Raw genomic sequence first — 24,687 nt, forward strand, 5'->3', positions numbered from 1 at the left:
AATATTGGTTTTGCTTTGTTTCACAGAACTAATCGTTGCCTGGGTTGCGTATGTATATGTGGGGCGGAGCTATCAAAATAGGGGCAAGACCCTTTTGGGGTAGGGGCGTGTTTGTTTTGGTGATTTCAAATATCAACATTGGCTACCAGAAATCACTTACTCTGCCTTTAAGTTCACTGAACTAAATTGGGCTCTTTGAATTTCAGTAACATTAAACTGACTTAAAAAATCAAGTTGAATCTAGTATAACTTATAAAAAAAAGTTGAAATTGCTTGAATTATTTTTATGAGTTAAAGTCACTTAAAAACATAAGTTGTCATGGCTTTTTCATCATATCATTTTTTACAGTGTAGGCGTGGTTGACTCTTAACTTTTATAAAGAATATCTCTTTGGATTTGAGACTTTAGTCTTTGCAACTTTACAGATCTTCTTTATGCTCTAAGAGCTTGTAACACTTCAAAGAGAAAGGAAAAAATTTAAATCGCATCATATGACCCCTTTAATATAATTAAAATTGTCATCAGTACAATGACTCACTTCTATCCTAAAAAAAATAAAAAATCAATACTATGGGTAAAAAATAACAGACTCACCAAGAGCTTTCATTAAAACTAAGGCAGTCTGAGAAATACAGAAGCTTTTATTTTATAAGTGAATTTAGTTTGATTATGGTTTGACTGGCTGAAAAATTTGATGAGATGGAAATTGGGGTGTCATCCACGCAAACTACTAAATTCCAAACTTTTATATTTGTATATAATAATAATAATAATAATAATTAGTAGTAGTAGTAGTATACATTCCAAACATATATTATTTAGTTGTTTAGTTTCAATAAAACTAAACAAACAACACAGAAGAAAACAAAAATATGTCCATTATTATTATTATTATTATTATTATTATTTAGTAGTAGTAGTAGTAGTAGTATAAATTCCAAACATATATTATTTAGTTGATTGGTTTCAATAAAACTAAACAAACAACGCAGAAGAAAACAAAAATATGTCCATTATTTCGGCTCTAATTATTATTATTATTATTATTATTATTATTTCTGTTATTTGTTTCTTTTGTTGAAACAAAACTAGACATAACAAAACACAATCTAATATAAAATTAAAATATATATATTGCAAACTCTTACATATTATGTTGTTGTTTCAACAAAACAAATAACATAGAAGAAAAAGTAAATAAATAAATAAATAAAGTGGTATGCCATTAATAAAAAAATAAATAAACAATAAAATAAAAATAAAACTTTTTTTGCTGATCCTTTATACATGCAAAAATCATATATAACAAGTTTAACCTAATACAAAATAAAAAGGGGCTCTTTTAAACCAAAATGTCTGTTGTATAAGTTTAACGAAGCTGATTCAAAGTGAAATCAAGTGATTGTCAATCACTGATGCAGACAAATGCTTTTGATTTTACAATACAAAAGCACACATAGGCGAGTAAAAGCAAATAAGTGACTGCAATTAAGTCAAATGACATGTCAACTCAGTTTATGTGTGCATTATCATTACTAACCTACTAAGGGGCAACAAAAAAACAGCTGACAACAATGAGAATAATAACAGTAGCAATAAACCCCAATTATTGATTCTTGTCTAAAGGCCATTGATTCGAATTGATTCTTGTCTAAAGGCAAGCGGCAGGCCCATAAGTCAGCGTTCTTCTAAACATCTCCTTTATTCTCCAATGTTCTCTCTCCACATTCCTCCCGCTCTTTCACTCTGATTTCTGATTGAACGGTTCCACATGGTTTACCCCTACAGCCCAGCATGCACTTCTCCACCCGCAGGATGAACTGCATGCTCCATCACCCAACCGAGTTCACCCCTGCATTCATAACGCTAACATATGTAGCGTGCTAACATAGTTAGAGCCCTGCTCGTCAGATCCATGTCTGCCCGTTTAATGCAATTACACTTGATTCCACAGCTCCATCCACCTATCAATGTCAATCGCTTTAGCTGCTCTCACCACAAACGGCTCTTAGGGGGGGGCTGCATCACCTTGGTGGAGAATGGCGTGGCCTTGCGGCACGGACGCGCATTCGCATACATTGACGTCAGCATCTCGGGACCTGCTCGAGTGGCGGGTGTTCTGATTCACGGCCCGATGCCTCTGAAACATCCTTAATTGAAAGCGAGCATGACTGTTGGCAGACAGCAGTTTCCTGACTTTATTAAAAGAAGCATGCAATAAGGATGCCGAGGGAATGTTGACGTCAAGCCGGAGCAGAAAGCTAATTCACCGGATGGACGCTGAGACTTTTCGAGAGAGGCTGAAGCTTTTCACACAAGTGATTATTTAAAGACAGGAATGTGCATGACTAAGAGTGAACCAGACATGTTGACCTGTCATGCGTCATCACACTGAACAGGACTAACTGTTCAAATGACACTCAGGCATATCGACCGACCTGACAAAAGTAAAAATATATGAGATAAAAATACAATAGAAAGAACACAGAATAAACTCCCCTTTTATAATGGTATTCAGACTTAAAGGGATAGTTCACCAAAAAAATGAAAATTCTGTCATTAATTACTCTCCCTCATATTGTTCCAAACCCATAATACCTTCGTTCATCTTCGGAACACAAATTAAGATATTTTTGATAAATTCTGAGAGCTCCCTGTCCCTCCTATAGACAGCAAGGATCCTACCACAATCAAGGTCCAGAAACATAGCAAGGACATCATTAAAATAATCCATGTGGCATCAGTGGTTCAACCGTAATTTTACGAAGCTACGAGAATACTTTTGTGCACAAAGAAAACAAAAATAACGACTTTATTCAACAATTTGTCTCCTCCGCATCACCCTGGAGCCATTTTGGAGAGTATCACGAGGTATGCGCATGCTTTGATCTGAACGTAAACAACGTATGCTGTTCTGTGTCAGCAGCACAGCGTAGATACGTTGTTTATGTTGTTTACGTTTTGATCTGAATGAAAACAACGTTTCCGCGTGGTGCTGCTGACACAGAACAGCATACATTGTTTACGTTCAGATCAAAGCACAGGCATACGTCATGATATGGTGCCAGGGTGACGAATTGTTCAATAAAGTTGTTATTTTTGTTTCTTTGCGCACAAAAAGTATTATCGTAGCTTCGTAAAATTATGGTTGAACCACTGATGTCACATGGACTATTTTAACAATGTTCTTACAATGTTTCTGTGTCTTGACCGTGGTAGTACCCTTGCTGTCTATGGGAGGGTCAGAGAGCTCTCAGATTTCATCAAAAATATCTTCATTTGTGTTCCGAAGATGAGTGAAGGTCTTACGGGTTTGGAATGACATGAGCATGAAAATAATTAGCAGCTTACTGGAAGTTTATTCATGCTTGGAATAAAGTGCATGAGTGATATAGATAACTTTTTTAGGCTTTTGTGGTTTTCTTGTCCTTTTTGAAGCTTTAAAAAGCCAAGGTCACTCTGAGCAGTCTTTGAATAGAAAAGAGTCAATATTGATCGAAAGTTCTACATTGTGTTTCATAGGGGGATAAAAAAAACAATGACACACAGGAGGTCAGAAAATAATGAGTTTTTGAGTGAACCATCCATTTAAAACAAAACTGACTGAATAAAATAAAATAACTCATCCTTCCACATCTCAAGAACACAAACTTCAACTCCAAAAGTGACTGTGTTTTTAGATGAGGTGATTCAATAGCTATTTCCAACACCACAGCTAATTTCAACATGGTTTTGCAGGAAATGAGCATCTTCAATCCTTTACATACAGGGATACAGGTATACATATCACATTCTCAGCAAATTGATACTGGCAACAAGAAAACAGCTGAATGACCAGTGAGTCATTCAGATGAAAAAATACACAAAGAAAGGCACCATAGCAAGATTGATTTTGCCCAGTTCGGATTCACAGTCAGGCCTTTAAACCCTGCTATCCCCAAGACTGATACACAACCAGACACAAAAATGCATGGGCAGGCTCAAACCAAAACAAACAACCCCAAAATGAAATGAGTGAGATGCTCGTTCAGCCTGGAGAAAACAAATATAACAAATAAAAAAAAACTAAAAAAACAAAACAGGTTGAACAAAAGACAGAGAATAAGAAGACCTCCACATACTAACACATGCCCACACAAAATATTTTCAATGCACACAGACAGAGCAAAACTCTGAAATTTTAAGTAGACATGAGTATGCTCAAAAAGAAAAAAAGAAAAAAGAAAAATAAGAAAATGACAGCTGGCAAGAGGGTAGAAAATGACACATCTCCCACACACACACACACACACACACACACACACAAAATCCTCCCTCCCCTGACTCACAAAGCAATGTGAAGACTATTTTCACTCTCATCACCATTCAGTAATGAAGCAGCACCACAGAAAACATGGCCACCGAGTGATTTATCATCATTCTGAGCCCCATTTCATTCCCCTGATTACTGCAGGCAGCAAACATGAGGAGCAAATTAATGAAAATGTTGGGAAATTATAAAGTCCATACCCTGCCTGAATTATCTTGCATAGTGGTGTTAACTAAAGCCCTTTGACTATATATATGGAGACCAATTTTGTTTTCTAACCTGCAAACCTCTCTTTTGGGGAGGGGGGGAGAGAGGGACAGTAGTCACCGGCAGTGCAAGTCTAGTTTAACACAGATAGAGCCAGAGCTTGGGAAAAACGTCAGGCAGAAAAGAATGTAAAAGAAATGCATCTCTCGTTTGCGTCCTTCTCTCCCTGCATTACCAGAGCAAGGTCAAGGCCAGCATGCAGGCAAGAGTCCTTGTAAAGGAAATTGGGAGATAAAAGGTCCCTCTTTGAGAGTTTGCAACTGTGTGTCCTCTTACTTTTCTCATTACTGGTTTCAGAGGTCTTTGTGAAGGTGCAGAGGATCTACAAAAGTCAAAATTTAATTTTGTCCCCGCAGTTATGGCACTTTTGAGTAAGAAAGTATCTATGTTAAATTCTGCCTGATACTGATAGGTGATCATTTCTATATATTAATTTAATTAAAAGCATATACATTAAAATATATAATAAAAAAAAACTAAGAATAAGAAAAATAAGAATTAAACAAATAATTAAAATAAAACAAAATCAAAATGAAGTGTTTTAAATGCTACAAGTGAATTTAGGCATTGTAATGTGCAGTATGATAAACAGATTTTCATTTTGAGATAAAAAAAAAAAATTAAGTTTAACAGTATGATTAAATTGTTAGCATTTCAAAAATTAATTTTAAGTGTGTTAGATGACGGCAGCGCTGTAAGATTTAAAATCCAATATCAACCAATACAGAACAATCTGATAAATAAACACATACATACGATATACTGTACATACAGCACTGTTCAATAAGAATTATTAAACTGATCAAAAGTGACAGTAAAGAATTTTACATTGTTACAAAAATTACAAAATGAATGAATGAATAAATGAATGAATATTGTTCTTTTAAAATTTCATCATAGAATTCTGGGGATCATGTGTCAAGGATCATGTGACACTGAAGATTGTAGTAATGCCTGCTGAAAATTCAGCTTTACAGAAATAAATTATATTTCAGCAAATAATTAAAAAATAATTAGCAGCTTACTGGAAGTTTATTCATGCTTGGAATAAAGTGCATGAGTGATATAGATAACTTTTTTAGGCTTTTGTGGTTTTCTTGTCCTTTTTGAAGCTTTAAAAAGCCAAGGTCACTCTGAGCAGTCTTTGAATAGAAAAGAGTCAATATTGATCGAAAGTTCTACATTGTGTTTCATAGGGGGATAAAAAAAACAATGACACACAGGAGGTCAGAAAATAATGAGTTTTTGAGTGAACCATCCATTTAAAACAAAACTGACTGAATAAAATAAAATAACTCATCCTTCCACATCTCAAGAACACAAACTTCAACTCCAAAAGTGACTGTGTTTTTAGATGAGGTGATTCAATAGCTATTTCCAACACCACAGCTAATTTCAACATGGTTTTGCAGGAAATAAGCATCTTCAATCCTTTACATACAGGGATACAGGTATACATATCACATTCTCAGCAAATTGATAAGACAAGAATAAATTACATTTTTAAAAATCTACTAAAAAATAAAATGGTTATTTTAAATTGTGTCTACTGCAAGTTCAGCCATGGTATGCATAAGGGAATTATTTCAGAAATCTTCTCCGACTCCAAACTTTTAAATGTAGTTTATACTTATTAGTATACCAACATATTAGGCATCTCTACTATTGTGCACTAAAACAACGCAGATTGCATGCTTTGTAAATTACGCTCTGAGTCTATGCTTGTGTATTTGGAATGGGGCCATACACAAAGTATGCGTCTCTCATTGGTGGAGCAAAACAAGCCAGGGGCATTAGGGCCTGACAGATGGAAGGGAGGGTATTCAAGTCGCTATGGGAAAAGGCTGATGGATCACTCCATACAGACCACTTAATAGGGCGTAAGTGTGGAATCTGGCTGGAAAGAGGCTCTCGATGAGGAAGTGGGTGAGGAACGCTGCAAAAACAAACCTGAAATGCCTAAGGTGGTCCTTTGATTTGTGATGACCTCAGAAAGGTCAAGTCTAGTGAGGACGTTTATTATAAGCAAAAAAGACATCTAGCACAAGAGCACCAACTCAGAGGATGAGCCACGAGCTAAGACATTTCTTCTAACCTGACATTGGTAAGAAGGATCTCACTGGGAGAATTTCAGAAATAGTGATCTGATGTAACAGTCTAATATGAGTCTTGACATTAAGTCAGCTTGACATGAGGGGAGAGAAAGCTTAATTGTGAGAAATGCTTGTGGCTTGATTGCTCGACATAAATTAGGTCTCTCTGTCTGCTACCTGTGACAATGGCAGCTTCACCTGCCTGAGGAATGGTTATGAAGAATATAAGAGTTATGATAAACCAGATGAGAGCATATGCATCCTTGAAGGGAAAGTTCTTCCAAAAATGAAAATTGTCATCATTTATTCAGCCATATGCCACTCCAAACTATGCACTTTTTGTTTTTTGGTGGAACCAAATTTTTTAAAATGCCCACCGACTTTCATTGCATGGACAAAAAAAGCTGAAGCATTCTTCAATACATCTTCTTTTATGTTCCGCAGAACAAAGTTACATCAGTTTAGAATGACATGAGACTGAGTAAATGATGACAAATTCAGGCATGTGATCAGCCAAGGACTAAACGAAGGAAAACCTTTTTCCCCCCTTATTGATTATGACTATGCAGCAATTATGCAAAATTGTTATTATTATTATTAGTAGTAGTATTAGTAGTAGTAGTAGTAGTAGTAGTAGTATACTGAACAACAGTAATACTACAATACTAATATTTATGGCTGTCTTTTTTATTCTAAGTTAAACTATAGCGGTTTTATTTTATGTTATTATTCATTGATTTAATTTCCATTTTTGTTATGTTTTATGTATATTAAAACATTTTATTAATCGTTATAAAGTAGGATATTTAAAATATTTATTTTGTAATAATTATTATTATTTTTTATTTTTTTGGCTGAATTCCTTGAATGAAAAGTGCCATCGAAATTAAGGTCATTATTTTATTTTAGCGGGAAAACGCTGGGAGACCTTAAAGCCTTTTCTTTTGTTGACAACAGATTTGTTTTCTTCGGATTTACGTGAGTCATACTTCAGGATGGAAAATATGAAAATCCTTATGAACCCATATGAAAATATGGGGGTGGGGATTGCATCCCTGCAAATTGTTTATTTTGGGACAAAGAAAAAAAAAACACATCATGTCATGTGGAGTATTTCATGTGTGATGCTACAAAAGAAGCCAGGAGAAACCTTGTCAGCAAGGAGAAACCAAGAGAAAGAAGAGGAGATGATGTCTAATGAGGTTGGAAAGATCGAGATGGGAAAGTTAAACAAGCAGCAGGAGCCATCAAGTAGAGACGCAGTTAAAATCTTGGAAAACCTAAAGCCCCACTGATCTCTTCAGATGCAGAAAACAAAAGCTCACATGAGTCCAGGTTCCCTGCAGACTATCACGCTGTGTGTTTCTCTCCAGTCATCGGTAATGGACGCAGGAGATGCCAAACATACAGCATATACCTCCAAATGCTACAAACACAAGTTGTAGCCAACAGCTATGAAAGAGACCTCAAACTTCAGACAGGCTAGAAAAGAACCAAGATGACTCAACCTTCTTGTAGCCAGGCTAATAGAACAGCGAAAGTCATGCTAGCAGAAGTAGAGAGAGCAAATCAGAGGAGATGTTTGCAGGAGACTTTGCTTGAAAGCTTGAAGGGGAATGTGTGATATGCATGTGTATTTTTGTTTGTGTCTTTAGAGGCAGGCTTTGCACTGATGCACACGGAGTGAGACGGATGGTGAGAGCGAAAGAAATGCTTTTTTCTTGTGCATGCTGTAGGTTATTTTCTCTGAAATGACTGGTCTTGTCCAGTGAGACGGTGTCTAGCACTTGCCAAATCGAGGCATCAAAGCACTTGTGCGGCTGGGAGGACACTGTGCAGAGGCACCAGCAGTCACATGACATTATCGTGTCGTGTCACGACAGCTTGTTATTAGCTATCCTAGGGAGATGGGCAGAAAGTCACAACATTCTGTAACTTTTGTATACCATAGACCTTTTTTTATTTAAATAATAATAAAACAAAAGTTCTGGAACATTCTGAACTGTATAACTGTATAACTGAACTGTATAGCACTTAAACTGAGCTACGATATCAACTAATTTTACAAAAAGAAAAAAAATCAGATTAGTAAATAATATAATATAATATAATATAATATAATATAATATAATATAATATAATATAATTTTATATAATATAATATAATATAATATAATATAATTTTACCGTGCATTACTTTATTCATTTATTTATTCAGTAGGTGGCAAATCAAAGAAAATCATTGAGTCATTCACTTAAATGATTTGTTCAAAATGCTGATTCATTCGGGAATTAATTCAACTGGACTGAATTCAGAAAAAAAGTAAGTGTAATTTGCTAGTTGGTATTCCAAATTCAGCTTGTCTTTATGAATGAGTCACTGATTTATTCACTTAATTGATTTGCTCAAAGACACTTCAAAACAATTAATTTAAGAAACAACACTACTCTCATGTTCAATCAAATTTAACAGCTTTTAGCCTTGATATCATGTTAGTTTTGTGGCAAGTAGTCCATACTGGACTATCAGCTTTGAAGCTATTGATATGCTAGAGTTCTCCTAAAAGTGAGCGTTATTTACAGTCTTTCTTAAACTGTAATGCCTAAGACTGTATAGACCAAATATATTGAAGACTTATCCTGCATTACACTTTTTTTTCCTCCAATCAAATACTCTCTAAACGTAACACCAGCAAGAGACTTGTAAGTAGCAAATTATGGTTCATGGCTGATATAGCATTAAAGCCTATTCGACAATAAAAAAAAAATTTACAAAAAATTGGTGGGAAAGGAATGAAAATTGGCTTTGTCAAGCAATTTGATGCACATAAAGTGCTGGTGACCTAACTTTTTATATTAAGTCACAAAATAGCATCTTCATCCACCCCCAGTACTGCAGTATGGAGTAGGAGGTGACACCAAATCTCATAAGTGCTTCTAATCTATCCATCCCATTGTTTCTATTTCCTTCTCTATCATTCGCTGATCTGCAGTTCTTCTTAAGTAATCCTTTGGGTTTGCACAGGCTCTGCACTCGTGCGGCTGGTAGCAGCGCTGTTAGGCTGATGGAGTGTTCGGAGACCCTGCCTCTTGATCAAGTCTTTCTGTGTAGCCCCCTGGAGAGCCGAAGAATATAGGCATCCATCTTTTTTAAACGCAGTGTGACCGCCGGAATGCCACGTCCCGCTAAGTGCAAGATTAAGCTCTGCTAACCAACTCCCTAAATCCTCTTTAGTGCACTGCAGGCCAGGCTAGCGAGGTGAACCACCACAACCACAAAGCCCTTCAACCTCTAGCCACAAGCCCGAGCTCCCTTGACCCAGGTCAGCAATGCATTACTCCAACTGATCAATTGATAGATTGGCCTGTCTGGGCTGCCGTAACTAAATCAGCCAATTCTGATGATTCAGCAGTGGTCTGGGAGTCTGGGCGGGTGTCACCAATCAGCGATCACCACCAGCCAGGACAAGTATGGACATTCTCTTGTCACTTCAATTTAATTTATTGCAAACCAGCACATTGATCAAGCTCGTGCCGTTCCACAAGTCGTTCAGGCTTGAGCTTGAAGAACGATTAGAGCAAAAGGTCAAAGGACGGTGGCAGAAGTTGAAAAGATTTTAGAAGAAACTGAACCAATGGTAATTTTTGTGTACAGTGTAGAAATCAGACACTATTTCTCGCTTCCTCTCTATACCCATAATTCCCAGAAGCTAGAAGCTAATAACGTTTACATGTAAACGTGTGTTCTCTTCTACCAGAATAAAATATATCACTGATCTGCTGGGATACATTTTTTTTTTTTTTTTTAGTTTTGGCATATAGCAAAGAGATATCAAAACAAAACAATAAAACAAAATAATAATTTGCCCTGTTTCAAGTTTTGCCATCTCTTTGGTCTTTAGTTTAGATCGCTAGCACATACTTCCATGCCTGCAGCTATAGCGCACTAGCAGAAACTACCAAAAATAATGAATCACCTTAAAGTGAGCTAAGAAACTACAGCAATTCAGCCTAAGGGACTAGAAAGCTGTGACAACAGAAGAGCCGCAAAACATAAACAATACAATAATGGCATGACAAATGCACTCTATGCCAGGTTTAAACGTGCATTTTTGGAGATCAGATCAGATTAGATAGCACATTACCACAATAAAAGCAAGGTATCTGAAATTAAAACAACAACAACTTTTTTTTGTTTTTTGTGTTAGTAAAATGAATGAATGAATGATAAAAATGCTTTATATACCAGGATCAGCCTATGAATATGCAGATTCTAGGATGCAAAACATAATGTCAGTATATAGAACATGTGTATTATGAAAATGTATTTGTGCTAATAAAAGTATTCATATGAACAAACCCATACAAAGTAGGGGTGTGCGATATATATTGTCTATGATATTATCGTAATTGTTGTTTAAACGATATGCGAATTGACATTTGTGTGTATATCGCAAAAAACAAACAAAAACACACACACAGAGAGTACACATATGCTACATGATTTAAGTTAGATTAATGTGCGAGCACAGAGTTCACACTTTCACTGCGTTATTTACTGTAGCCTATTAAAATACATTTACAATTCCTCCAAAATTCAGGATAATGGAGCAAAAATGCCCTGAATATATGTATTTTATATTTATATCATCCGATATAGTTAATATCACACAAAGAGTATTTTTTCTTCAAATATCAGCACAATTGTAAATGTGAAATTGATTAGAACAGTCCAGTAAACAAGAAGTTAATATTGATTGACTTACATTTTAGACACAAGTTCTTGTTTTTGCTGTATTTCATCAACGAAAATAGTTTCAAACAAAGCCACAGCAGAACTGTTTTGCCTCTCTGAGTAACACACTACAGTGTTTTGTTACCAAATCAATCAGCCGTTTGAACAAATTGGTTAAATGAATGACTCAATTTTAGGTTTTTATTTAAAGTATATTTTCCCTTTGTTTTCCCAAAATCATTTCAAATATCAGTATTCAACATTTTTATTATTTATGCATTTGTAACTTTTTTGTAACTGCAGGTTAAATGCATTCAACGTCCTGCATTAAACAATCTGTGTAAATGCATCTAAATGCCACTTCAGTCTGCAATGCCACTGTCCCACGTCTGCAATGCAAAGAAAAATGTTGTTGATACTGATTTATTTTTTATTGGTAACAGCCCTATAGTGTCTTACTAAATATTGCCTAATTATCGTTATTGACAAAATTCCAGAAAATATAGAGATATCATTTTTGTCATTATCGCACACACCTAATACAAAGACACAAATACAAACATGCCCAAAATAAACACACATAAAATGAATATCTTGAGAGACTAAAACTCATATAAAACGAGCATCCTAGCCAAGCAAACACATTCCCTCCCAGAGCAGGAGCTTGTAATTGGAGTGCTGATGTGATATTCATCTCCACTGGCGTAGTGTTTTGACTAAAGGGGCATCGCTAATCGAATGAGAGGTTGTATTTAATATCCCTCTGTTCCTGTATGGTGCTTGAACACACCAGCACTAAAAAACATACATTAGATTATAGCCGGGTGCCGTTGATTACTGCATAGCATCAGAGCCAGACAGCGCCATTGATATCAAAGAGATCAATATTACAGAACACTTGCCAATGGCTTTGTGACACCTGTTTCAAAGTAACTGACACGGACACACATATATGCATACACACCACCTTGATAATTCTATAGGATTATCTGCTTTGAAGTGTTTCATTTGAGTCAAGGATATCAAACACCAATAGACATTTAAAATAAGTGTTTGTGAATGGCGAAATGTCAGAGTATTGATTTATCAAAGAATAGTAAGACCCTTTAACTGGTGAACTTTCTCAAGATGAACAGTCAGAATCTATCCATGACTGAAGGTCAGAAGATAAATATAGAAATTGTTGCTTATATATATGCAAACAGTACTGTTCAAAGGTTTGACCCCAAACTTTTGTTTTTTTTTAAAGAAATTAATACAGCAAAGACGCTGTATTAAACAAAGACACTGACAAAGGAATTGATCAAAAGAGACAGTAAAGACATAATGTTACACAAGATTTGTATTTCAAATAAATGCTGTTCTTTTGAACTTCATCTATTCATCAAAGAATCCTGAAGACTGGAATAATGGCTTCTAAAATTTCAATTTTTATCAACTACATTTTAAAATATATTTAAAAAGAAATAAGAATATTACTGCTTTTACTGTGCTTTTGATCAAATAAATGCAGCCCTGGTGAGCATAAGACACTTCTTCAAAAACCTCTTTCAATTTCAGTAGTGTATGAACATTATGAAGTCTAGCAAATAAATTCAGTTTATGTCAGGAAGCAATAATCCTGTCTTTTTTTTTTTAGCTGAGCAGGCCTTTCCATACACTACAGCTGGAGAAAAGTACAACATATCATCACACAAACTGAAATTTCTGACAGTGTAGCTTTGATATCGCTTCAGCCATGTTGGAAGTTCATTCTGGAAGTTCCCGTGCTTAAAACTTTAGAAATGTACATAACCTGATATAACCTCATACAGCCAAAGTGTGCTATATGTGATGACGCTAAAGCTTTCCATGCAGAAAGTTCTTCATGTTCCATGTCAGCACTGATAAATAAATAACCACTCTTTGGGAAATATTATGTGTATTCATATGGTATGTGTCAACTCCATGAAAGGTATGTCTACTGTAACCATGGTTGTTGAAGGTAAATGTATGTTTTCTAGCCATCCGGTCTTAGGAATGATTCACAAGCAATGCAGGATGTGCAAGAATAAAAGGAGAAAAAAAGTCTCATCAATTAGTCCCCTCACAAAACCTTTATAAAAACAACACTTAAAAGGCAAGTAAAGTCACTAAACCTAAATCCAATTTGATAAAGTTTGATTTAAAACAATTTGAACAAACTAAACAAAAGAACCTTCCAGAAAAACTAAAACCTTTAAAAAGTATAGTCATTGAGCTACCTTACATTGCGGAAAATGTTGTTCAGGACTTACATTGTTCATGTACTCGCTCAGCAGGTCTTGCAGGGCCTGGCGCACGGCGTTGCACTCGGCTACGATGCGTTCGCGGCGATCGTCACGTGTGCAGGAGGAGTCGGCCATGAGGGCGGCGCCACTGATGATGCTCTCCAGACGTTCCTCAAGTGACGGCCTGAAGCGAGCCTCACTGAATGTTAGCGGGTCCAAAATGATCTTATTCTGAAACAGAAAACAAAAAAAAATATGGCCAGGGTTATGAATTTTTTAGTTTTAGTTTAAAACATTAAAAGCCATAAACAGCTTTAGGAGGAATCACTTCAGCTTTGTTATTATTTGCTCTGTGAGAAATATCACCAGTTGCATTTTTTTTATAAATATGTAACATAATTAAGTGCCATAGTAGAGCATTGTAAGACTTTTGCATTGAAGTAATTGTGAGAAAACAACAATCAGTATATAAAAACGTTTTATCAGTATATAAAAAAAAAACATTACATACACTCTCATTCATTAACATGGGCAGCGGCAAAACATGCACTGCTCACGCTTCACTGACACTTGTCATGAAAAAACAAAAGTGACTATTTTTTTTCTCATGAATCATTCATTCAAGACATTCATTCAAAACGCTCATCCAATAACAAAACAAGTCTTTATTAACAATGCACTGACTCCTTAATTCATTTTATTTTAAATTGTTATTAATTTAAATTGATGTATTTTTTTAAATAGACTGAAGCAATGAAAATTTTGTCAGATTGTCAGAATCTCTAGTAAATCATGTGATTTTGTGTAGTAGTCTAATACATAAGGGGCATTTCCTCTGAAGAGGCAAGGGAGGCAGTGCAAAATATTGGATGAGAAAAAAAATATATAGTACAAAAATGAAAATAAAACAAGACAAATATTATGCATGATATATTTAAATAAAATGAGAATTTTGTCAGATTGCCAGAATATATGTATATCAGGGGCATTTCCTCTGTGGAGGCAAGGGAGGCAGTGCCTCCTCAAAATATTGGATGATAATATATATAGATACAGTATATATTTTTTTTCTTCACAATCATGTGAGAATTGCAATCTCAATTTCAAACCAAAATATTGTCCGTCTCATATTCTCCTGAATCGTATATGCTGCATAAAATATTTAAACCCTATAGTCATAGAAATTAATTGTTGATGTACTGTATAAAACAACCAATTACAATCTTTAGATTATTGCCTTATACTGTATGCCTTAGTCTCACAACTGTGAATAAAAAATCCCCCAGATGGTAGAGATCTTTGTGTAGCCGATAGAAGATAACAAGAGCTGTGAGATGTTTGCCATAGTTTCCATTAGCTAAGCACTGAAGACAGTCGGTTGGAGCCCATACCCAGAGGCTGCTAAGGTGACCTTCAAGGCGAGATCCAGGGCCTCGGTTACAACCACATTGTGATTTAATGGGGCTTTTAAACACAGGACGCAGACTCAAGAACAGCCTCCCTTTTTATTGATGAAAAGTTGCTACCAAATACAGGCTTTATGATCTCTAGGGATGGGATGGGAAAATTACCATACTGATAGTGGCGATATTATGTTTTACGGCTATATATGAATACGGCTTCGGCAGCAGTTTGCATTTTGTGGACTTTGCCGGTGCAGATGAAGTGGAGGTGGAATTTAGAGGAACCAGAGGTGGCTTGTGTCTGTGCCCTTTACTTTCGAGACTAATATTCAGAAAGCCACTTCAGCAACTCAGACCTGCGGTTAATAAGAAGTTCACAGATCTTTTGTTGTTTATATCTCAGCATGCACTTCCTGTTATTTGCCATGTCCACAGGCAGGAAATGATGTTTGCGGTTTTTGTACTGTATGCTAACCTAGCAGCAGTACTGCCAGCTTACAGCAACGCAATTAGAGAGAAAGACAGAGACAGCTTTCCCATAATAGCCTGTTGCCATGGAGATCAACTCTTAAGTAAAAGCAATAGCAGAACTCTTGGCCATCTCAATGACTCAGTGATAAATATGTGGACATTTATTGGTTTGTTCCCAGCTCTATTGCGGTCCACCCTCTTCTGCCTGATTGAGGGGCTAAAACAAAGACTGGTGTGAAATGTTTGATGGGAAAGTGACTGGCAGAACTTTCAGATGCCGACAGGCTGGACCAAAGCCATTGTGAAACAATTTGTACAGATTACTTAGATCATGTGTGACTCATATGCAGAGTACATATTCCAATTATGATTTGATTTAGTTAAAGACAACATAAAACAGCCTTCGCAACACATCTGACTCCTGTAATGCAGTGTGTACTCGAGTCAAACAATATTTAGCAGGAAGTAATGAAGGCCGAGACCTGGTTTGATTAAACAGGAATTGATTTGCATTTTGAAAATCCAGCTCATATTTGTGGTCAATATTTCTCCACCTGCATGGCCTTCAGCCTTCTTTTTTCTTTACAATAGCATCGATTCATAAGCACTGATGAATCATGCAAAATGAGACCAGGTACATTTATTCCACAAATAAACAAGACCAATTTTGTTGTCATGCTGCCCTTAAGAGAAGTTTAATGCAATGCTTGTAGAATGATTGAAGAAAGAAAAACTCATCAGTGCTTGTGGGAATTGCATTCGTCATCATGCCTGGATCTTGGCCTTATCACAACACTTCTCTATATGATTTTCTCGATAGGAAAAAATACTGTAGGTCAAGGATAGCAGGGCTTACAAATACATACAAATATATTTATACAACAGTCCTTTCTGGTCCTCGAATCTGATTGGCTGATAAGAGTGTGATATTAGAGTCCACCAGAACTCCAACAGCCGTTTCACTATTTGTATCACTCCGCTTGCCGAAGTTGCCGTATTTCTCACAGCGAGTGTCATGGCGGATGCCCAAATCCATTATAATTTTAAAAATAATACTGTTTTGTGTCACAGAATGTAGTTATAAGAGTTTTTTTAGGCAAGAATGTACATGTTTGGACTTCAAATATGCAGTTTGTTAATAAAGATAATGTCTGTTTGAAAATGTGCTTCAATGTTTTCGGAGACGCAAGCTCCAGAAAGTCAGCGGTATATAAAATATATATATATATTTTAGTTAAACACGGCATATTTGCTCAGTGATAACTATGAACAAATATATATACGAATGAAAATTCAACTTTGCCATCTCAGGGATAAATTATATTTTAGTTATGTTATATTGTAAAAGTATTTCACAGATTACGGTTTTATTTAAAATAAATGCAGTGAGCATAAGAGCAAAATGAGCAAAAACATAAAAATCTTTATCTTTATTAACAATTACTGACGCTACAGTTTTGAATTGTTCTTTAAATTTTTTTGGACAATAAATCTAAGAATACCTAAATTCTTAAATCTATATGACCACACATACCTAAAGACACAAACCACATAGAATATGCACTAAAAAGACAAATGAAGTGAAATGCAAAAAGTCATTCTGAAAGGGTGCCATCAATTTGTCTGCGCAAACATAATTAGTCCAGATTGATTGCTGAGGAGTACACAAACTCATCTGTAAAAATGGATCATGATAGGCCAGACGCAATCAGTTATGTAGTGTACTGTATGTGCGTGTGTGTGTGTATGTTTTAGAAGTGGGTGGGAATGCCACTTACTCCTCTCACACAATGTGACAGGTTGTTTGTCAAGGACGGTATAATGAGGGAGCGAACGAGAGAGCGGTGCATTGAACGCAACCTACTTTTACACAGTGACTAAAGTGCTTTGGAGCGAGAGGACGGGAAAGAGGAAAAACATGGGTGAGAGAGAGAGTGAAAAGGACAGAAAGAGTGTGACGAACAAAGTTGGCTAGGCTGGTGACTAGTCTGTGCGGGTTATTAATGACTAGTGTCTATCTAGGGTGTCTCTAATTCTGACTGGAATCCAGCAAACCACTGTCTTACATTCAATGCTGGTGTGTGTGCAGACATACAGCAAGGTTGAGAGGGCTGGTGCTCCATCTGATTGAGTCATACAAACACCACCTGCTCCATCGCAGTGCCACCAACACTCCCTCCATTTGATAAGCTATTAAAAAGTTTCTGTCATCACTGTAAAGCGACTGCCCACATCAGAAGTCTGTCTCGTGTGTTTGTGTTATGTGTTGGCAAGCCTTCTGTCCACCACAATAGTTTATATACACCACCCGCATGCATACGCTTGCTTGCATTCGAGTTTGAGTCCTCACAGTCTGTAGGGTAAAAGAGCTGTTCTGAAACTGAGAAAGCATGACTAAACACATTTCTGTAACTGATGCAAACAAAGAATGACAAACAGTATTTAAAATGTTTTTTTTTTTAACTTTGTCAAGGCAATCTCATAGATGCCACAGTAGCCAAAAACAGCTAACAGTATTGAATCACGAGTCATTTCCTTAAAGACGTCATATCATTTTTTACATACTTTTTTATTTTTATTACTATTTTATTACTATATTTAATTTTATTTTACATTTTATTCTATTTTATATTTTAATTTTAATTGTTTCATTTTCATTTCCTTTTTTTCCCTCTTAAGGTCTTTGCACACTGAGTCTGACATTTTCGTATGCGTTTTATCGTATTCGTCATCGTCATCGTCACACACAGAAACCTTGCACACTGAGTCAAAATGCTTGCTATAAATGTGAAAAAGAGAAAATTAAACCCGATCCAAATTTTTTTATGGCGGATGAAAGTTTCGAAGGCAGTGTGTAAACGTGATTGACACAACGATAGGGATGGGCAATACGGGCTTAAACATATATCACGATAATTTCTGGTATTTATTGCGATTGCGAGATCAATGATGATAATTCAGGGAATCTTATGAATCCACTTAGAGACAAAAAAAATCCTGTTTCTTTAGAGAAAAGTATTATCTTTCCTATTTGTACCCTGGTGTTATGAGCTTTACTAAGTATACATGTAATGTAATGACTATTTCATACTGGAAGCCACAAAATATGTCAACAACTAGGCTGTATCGTTATTTTCGCGGGAAGACTAATTCTTATCGTGGGGAGAATTTTTACCGGTAGGCTATATCGCAAACGATAAGATATCGCCCATCCCTACACAAGGAGAGGTCGTATTTATTCTTAACGTGTGAAAATTTCGGGCACAGTGTGCAAAGACCTTTAGGTTCAATACAGTTACAATGTGCTCTATTTCATTTACATTTTCCATCCTTTCTCTCACTTTTAAAATTAAATGACAACTTTTTTTTCTTGTTATCATGCCAGTAAGACATTTATGTAAATGCTCTATTTATATGTGAAATCAGAATCAGTGTTGTTGTGTCATGTTATTACATTGTGACAGTTTCACAAAATAAACCAGGCTGAAATGTGCTGCAGTAACCACTCAGGTGGATCTGAAACAATTACGGACATTATTAAAAATAAATCTTTTCTGATATTGAAAACATTCAGAAAGATATGCAGATCAATATTGGCATTATAGTCTCATTTCAATTGATGAAAATGTTCTGGAAGGTACAACATGTTTTTTTTTGTTTTTGTTTTTTATAATTCAGTATAAATCTTAATTCAAATGATCAAGTGAATGTAAATGTCAAGTATTTATTTATTTATTTATTTTAACATGACCCATTAACCAAAAGAATGTTTTAATTTGTACTGTGGTTTATTCGCGCAAAATGTAAGCGGCTAAACACAGAATATAAATTCCCAGCTTTTTTATCTCATAAGGATGTGTTCAAGGATGTGTTTGCAAACCTCAAAACCGTGAGATACATGCATTAATCTACAAACACACACACACACACACACACACACACACACACAAAAGCAGCCTATGGTTAGTTCCACAAGTCAAAACAAACACATGGGGAAGTAAGCATTACCCTACCCTGATAGAGCAAGGCACAGTGGGGAAAAAGCATTGATGTCAGCTTTCTAACAGACACAAACACATGTCTGAGAGAAGCAAACAGATAGTGAGAAAGCTTCACAATGCCATCCAGGAGTTGCAACCCACTCACGACAGGACACCATATCTGCATCCATCCTGTGGTGTACATTTGTTCTTTCTATGTTCATTCTGTCAGTGAATGCTGAGTCACACAGTCAACATAAAGATATAATATTGAGCTAATATATTAAATAATTAAATATTATAAAACTAAAATAAAAAGTTAAAAAGCTGAATTACTAAAATAGGATTTATTATTATTTTTTTAAGATTGAAATTATTTAGCTGCCAGTAAATAATTTATTAAAAAATGTTCCAGAAGATTTTTTTTTTCTTAAACATAAGATATAGAATTGAAAAATCACTGCATAGCACAAAAGACTCATAAAAAAAAAAAAGGTTAGGAAAAACGTCAAGTTGCGGTGCTCATGTGGGTGATACAGATTTGAGATTTAAATTAGCAGTGACCAGTTCATGAGGAACTGTTTGAATTGTTTTCTTTTATTATTACTTATTAGTTTTAATTTCCATCTTTTGTTATGCATTTTATGCATACAAATTTTATCTTCTTTTATTATTATTATTATTATTATTATTATTATTATTATTATTGTGTGTGTGTGTGTGTTTATTATTATTATTATTATTATTATTATTATTATTATTATTATTATTATTATTATTATTATTATTATTATTATTATTATTATTATTATTATTATTATTATTATTATTATTATTATTATTATTATTATTATTATTATTATTATTATTGTGTGTGTGTGTGTGTGTGTGTGTGCATGCGTGCGTGCGTGCGTGTGTGTGTGTGTGTGTGTGTGTGTGTGTGTGTGATTCCACTACCAGTCAAAAGTTTTTGAACAGTAATATTTTAATGTTTTTTGTAGTATTCTCTTCTGCTCACCAAGCCTGCATTTATTTGATCCAAAATACAGCAAAAGCAGTAATATTGTGAAATATTTGTACTATTTAAAATAACTGCTTTCTATTTGAATACATTTGAAAATATATATAAAGATTTATTTAATTAATTAATTTATTTACTTCTAAACAAGACACCACAGAAGTCGTTTGAGAGGGGTGGAGAACAAAAAAAAAGAAAAAAAAAAGAAAACATAAGTCACGCAAAGCAACCTCCAATCACAGAGACAAAAGCTGACTTTAAAAATGGGTTTGAAAGGGCACAAAGACTCATGGGAGCCTCTGGAAAACAGCTCGTTTGAATAGGAGAGAGAAAGCGCAGAGGACAGAGCCCCTGGGGAATAGCTCCTATTGTTATTCCATTTGGTGCTTATTGCAGGCACAGGGTCTGAGTGACAGTCTGAAAGCACAGTGAAGGGGAGAGAGGAGTGAGTCGCACTTATCCTTCACGGAGCCAATGCTTTCATTTTACTAGCAAAGTCCAGTTCATGAACAAATCATTCATTCGAGACAAATCTTCATAGTGAATCGGTTGAACTGGTTCACAAAACCGAACAACATGATCATGAATTGTTTTTAAGGCAACAACTCACCGACTTATTGAACCAAGAACAGGTTTGTAAGGAAACCGAATAAATAAACTGATCTCAGCATGGAGCATTCATGGAATGTGACTAAAGGTATAGTCCATCTAAAAATGAAAATGCTGTCATCATTTATTCACCCTCATGTCATTCCAAACCTGTAAGACATATTTTCTTCTGTTGAACACAGAAGATATTTTGAAGAATAACTAAGCAGTTTCAGTTCCCATTGACCTCCATTGTAAGGACAAAAAATGCAATGGGAATCAAAACTGTTTATAAACGTTCTTCAAAATATCTTATTTTATGTTCAGAAGATGAAATAAATGCATACAGGTTTAGAACGACGTGAAGAGGAGTAAATGATGGCAGAATTATCATTTTTGGAAGGATTATAGCTTAAGGGGACGAAAAGCTAATTTAGGAAAATATAATGCACTGTAAAATATCATTACAATTTGATTATATGACAGATTTATCAACACACATACCAAACAGTTTTAATAAATAGCATTATGCAGCTGATGGATGTTAATGATATTTTATTGTTCATTGCAAATGCAACTTATATTATAAATGTTTTTTTTATGAGCTGAATCATGGCTGCAACAAACTGCACTGGAAGACAATTACAATAAACACTTTTATTAATAAAGCTTAATTGAAAAAAAAAAGCAATAAACAGCAACATGTGCCTACATATGGCTCTTTTGTAACATTTTAGAGCATGTGAACCACGTGATGACAACTGAGGCCCCTCTGGGTCTGGGTTAGGTCTAGGGTCAGTGAATATCCAGGCCCTCTGTGGATGCACATGAGGCCATCCTTTGAAGAAATATTAGAATATGATTTTATACTAATATAAATGTTAAAATGTTAGATCTGCAAGGATTTATTCTAGAAAGTAAATCTCACAGCATTACTGGAGCTAAAGGTCAACTAACCTTTAGACAAGGCCAAAGATCTAGTTTTGTCTTGCAACGTCTTGTGTTTGCACTGCTGCTGCATTTATTTTAAAATATTAAAAAAGGCTAGAATGTTGCAATTTACACACGTATTCACTTTGTTGCAGAATAAGCTACACTATGCCAAAACTGTCATTTAATCCCAAATTAGAACATAATTGCATCGCTAAATGGATTTAATAGTGATAAACATGGCCAGACATGACATCTTTTGTATTAAAGTTGATATGAAAACATTTGGGACTTAAGATCTAAAAAGCTCACCCTTATTGCTCTGGGAGAAATAGCTAAATAAATGTACATTTATTCATTCAGCAGATGCTTTTATCCAAAGCGACGAATTAAAAGTAGTACAACATTAGCGATTAGCCATGTGTGTTTGGGGAGGCAGAAGACACATCTGAAGAACCATACATATCATGAAATAATATATTTGCATAAATATTTCAATGCACAGATGCAGTATAATTGCCCTTGTGCTATAATCTCAATCGTGGGAAACAATGTATTGCACGCTCAGTAGTTGATTGTTCATTCTTGAGCATAGGTGACAGAATACAAGATGTGTGCTGATTGCAGTGACAACTGTGAGACACAGAGGTAAAAAAGGGTATACCTTAAAATGGGATGCAAAAATAGAAGAAAAAAATTAATGCATGGTGATCATTTTCTGCCGTGTTCAGTTTGTATATGCATATAAAGCAGATTAAACCAAAACTCTACTACTGCTTTTACAAATTTGACACTTTAAAATGTTGTTTGAAAGTTTTGCTCTCTCTCCTACTAGAGCATCGAGTAGGCCTAACCAAACCAAACAAGGCCGTTGAGCATCATACCAGACCCGTTTATGTTTGTTTGTTTATTTTTATTATTATTTTAAGTATTTGATTTATTTAGATGAGGAGAAATATGAATGTGCACATGGCTGACTTCTCTAATAAACTTTGAAGAAGGTGACCTTGCTGCATACACGGTGCATAGAAAAACAATTTCAGCAGACAGTTCCGGGAGGTCGAACCATCTGGACAAAAGCACCCAAATTGAGTTCCAATAATCACGGGTTTCGTAAGGACATAACAGCAAACTGGCTATAAAGACTAACACCTGGGGTGGACATTGCATTTTAGCTGTTACTATCAGAAATAAAAGAAGATTTAAAAGTACTGCCAAGGACAGCAGTTCTCAAGAACAGTAGTGCAAGTGGGGTCCTTAAAGGTCATCCATGTGCTTGTCAAGTGTGTCTTTGGACTGCATTGTTAAAAGACACAATGGAGGCTTTAAGGGCTTCTTCCTGTACATAGAAGACCAGTCAAAAGTTTTTGAACAGTAATATTTTAATGTTTTTTGTAGTATTCTCTTCTGCTCACCAAGCCTGCATTTATTTGATCCAAAATACAGCAAAAGCAGTAATATTGTGAAATATTTGTACTATTTAAAATAACTGCTTTCTATTTGAATACATTTGAAAATATATATAAAGATTTATTTAATTAATTAATTTATTTACTTCTAAACAAGACACCACAGAAGTCGTTTGAGAGGGGTGGAGAACAAAAAAAAAGAAAAAAAAAAGAAAACATAAGTCACGCAAAGCAACCTCCAATCACAGAGACAAAAGCTGACTTTAAAAATGGGTTTGAAAGGGCACAAAGACTCATGGGAGCCTCTGGAAAACAGCTCGTTTGAATAGGAGAGAGAAAGCGCAGAGGACAGAGCCCCTGGGGAATAGCTCCTATTGTTATTCCATTTGGTGCTTATTGCAGGCACAGGGTCTGAGTGACAGTCTGAAAGCACAGTGAAGGGGAGAGAGGAGTGAGTCGCACTTATCCTTCACGGAGCCAATGCTTTCATTTTACTAGCAAAGTCCAGTTCATGAACAAATCATTCATTCGAGACAAATCTTCATAGTGAATCGGTTGAACTGGTTCACAAAACCGAACAACATGATCATGAATTGTTTTTAAGGCAACAACTCACCGACTTATTGAACCAAGAACAGGTTTGTAAGGAAACCGAATAAATAAACTGATCTCAGCATGGAGCATTCATGGAATGTGACTAAAGGTATAGTCCATCTAAAAATGAAAATGCTGTCATCATTTATTCACCCTCATGTCATTCCAAACCTGTAAGACATATTTTCTTCTGTTGAACACAGAAGATATTTTGAAGAATAACTAAGCAGTTTCAGTTCCCATTGACCTCCATTGTAAGGACAAAAAATGCAATGGGAATCAAAACTGTTTATAAACGTTCTTCAAAATATCTTATTTTATGTTCAGAAGATGAAATAAATGCATACAGGTTTAGAACGACGTGAAGAGGAGTAAATGATGGCAGAATTATCATTTTTGGAAGGATTATAGCTTAAGGGGACGAAAAGCTAATTTAGGAAAATATAATGCACTGTAAAATATCATTACAATTTGATTATATGACAGATTTATCAACACACATACCAAACAGTTTTAATAAATAGCATTATGCAGCTGATGGATGTTAATGATATTTTATTGTTCATTGCAAATGCAACTTATATTATAAATGTTTTTTTTATGAGCTGAATCATGGCTGCAACAAACTGCACTGGAAGAC

General features: G+C 35.3%; 1 protein-coding gene across 1 annotated transcript in view; it reads right to left on the bottom strand.

Annotated features, from left to right (window-relative positions):
• Positions 1-24,687, bottom strand: part of LOC107706127 (catenin alpha-2-like) — a 440,403-nt gene that overhangs the window by 283,454 nt on the left and 132,262 nt on the right. The window contains exon 7 of the mRNA XM_016509710.1: positions 13,682-13,885. Coding sequence (XP_016365196.1) covers positions 13,682-13,885 — 204 coding nt within the window. The remainder of the gene's footprint in view (positions 1-13,681; positions 13,886-24,687) is intronic.

The sequence above is a fragment of the Sinocyclocheilus rhinocerous genome, unplaced genomic scaffold (genome assembly GCF_001515625.1).
Source record: "Sinocyclocheilus rhinocerous isolate Xijiao unplaced genomic scaffold, SAMN03320098_v1.1 scaffold3309, whole genome shotgun sequence".
Lineage (NCBI taxonomy): Eukaryota > Metazoa > Chordata > Actinopteri > Cypriniformes > Cyprinidae > Sinocyclocheilus > Sinocyclocheilus rhinocerous.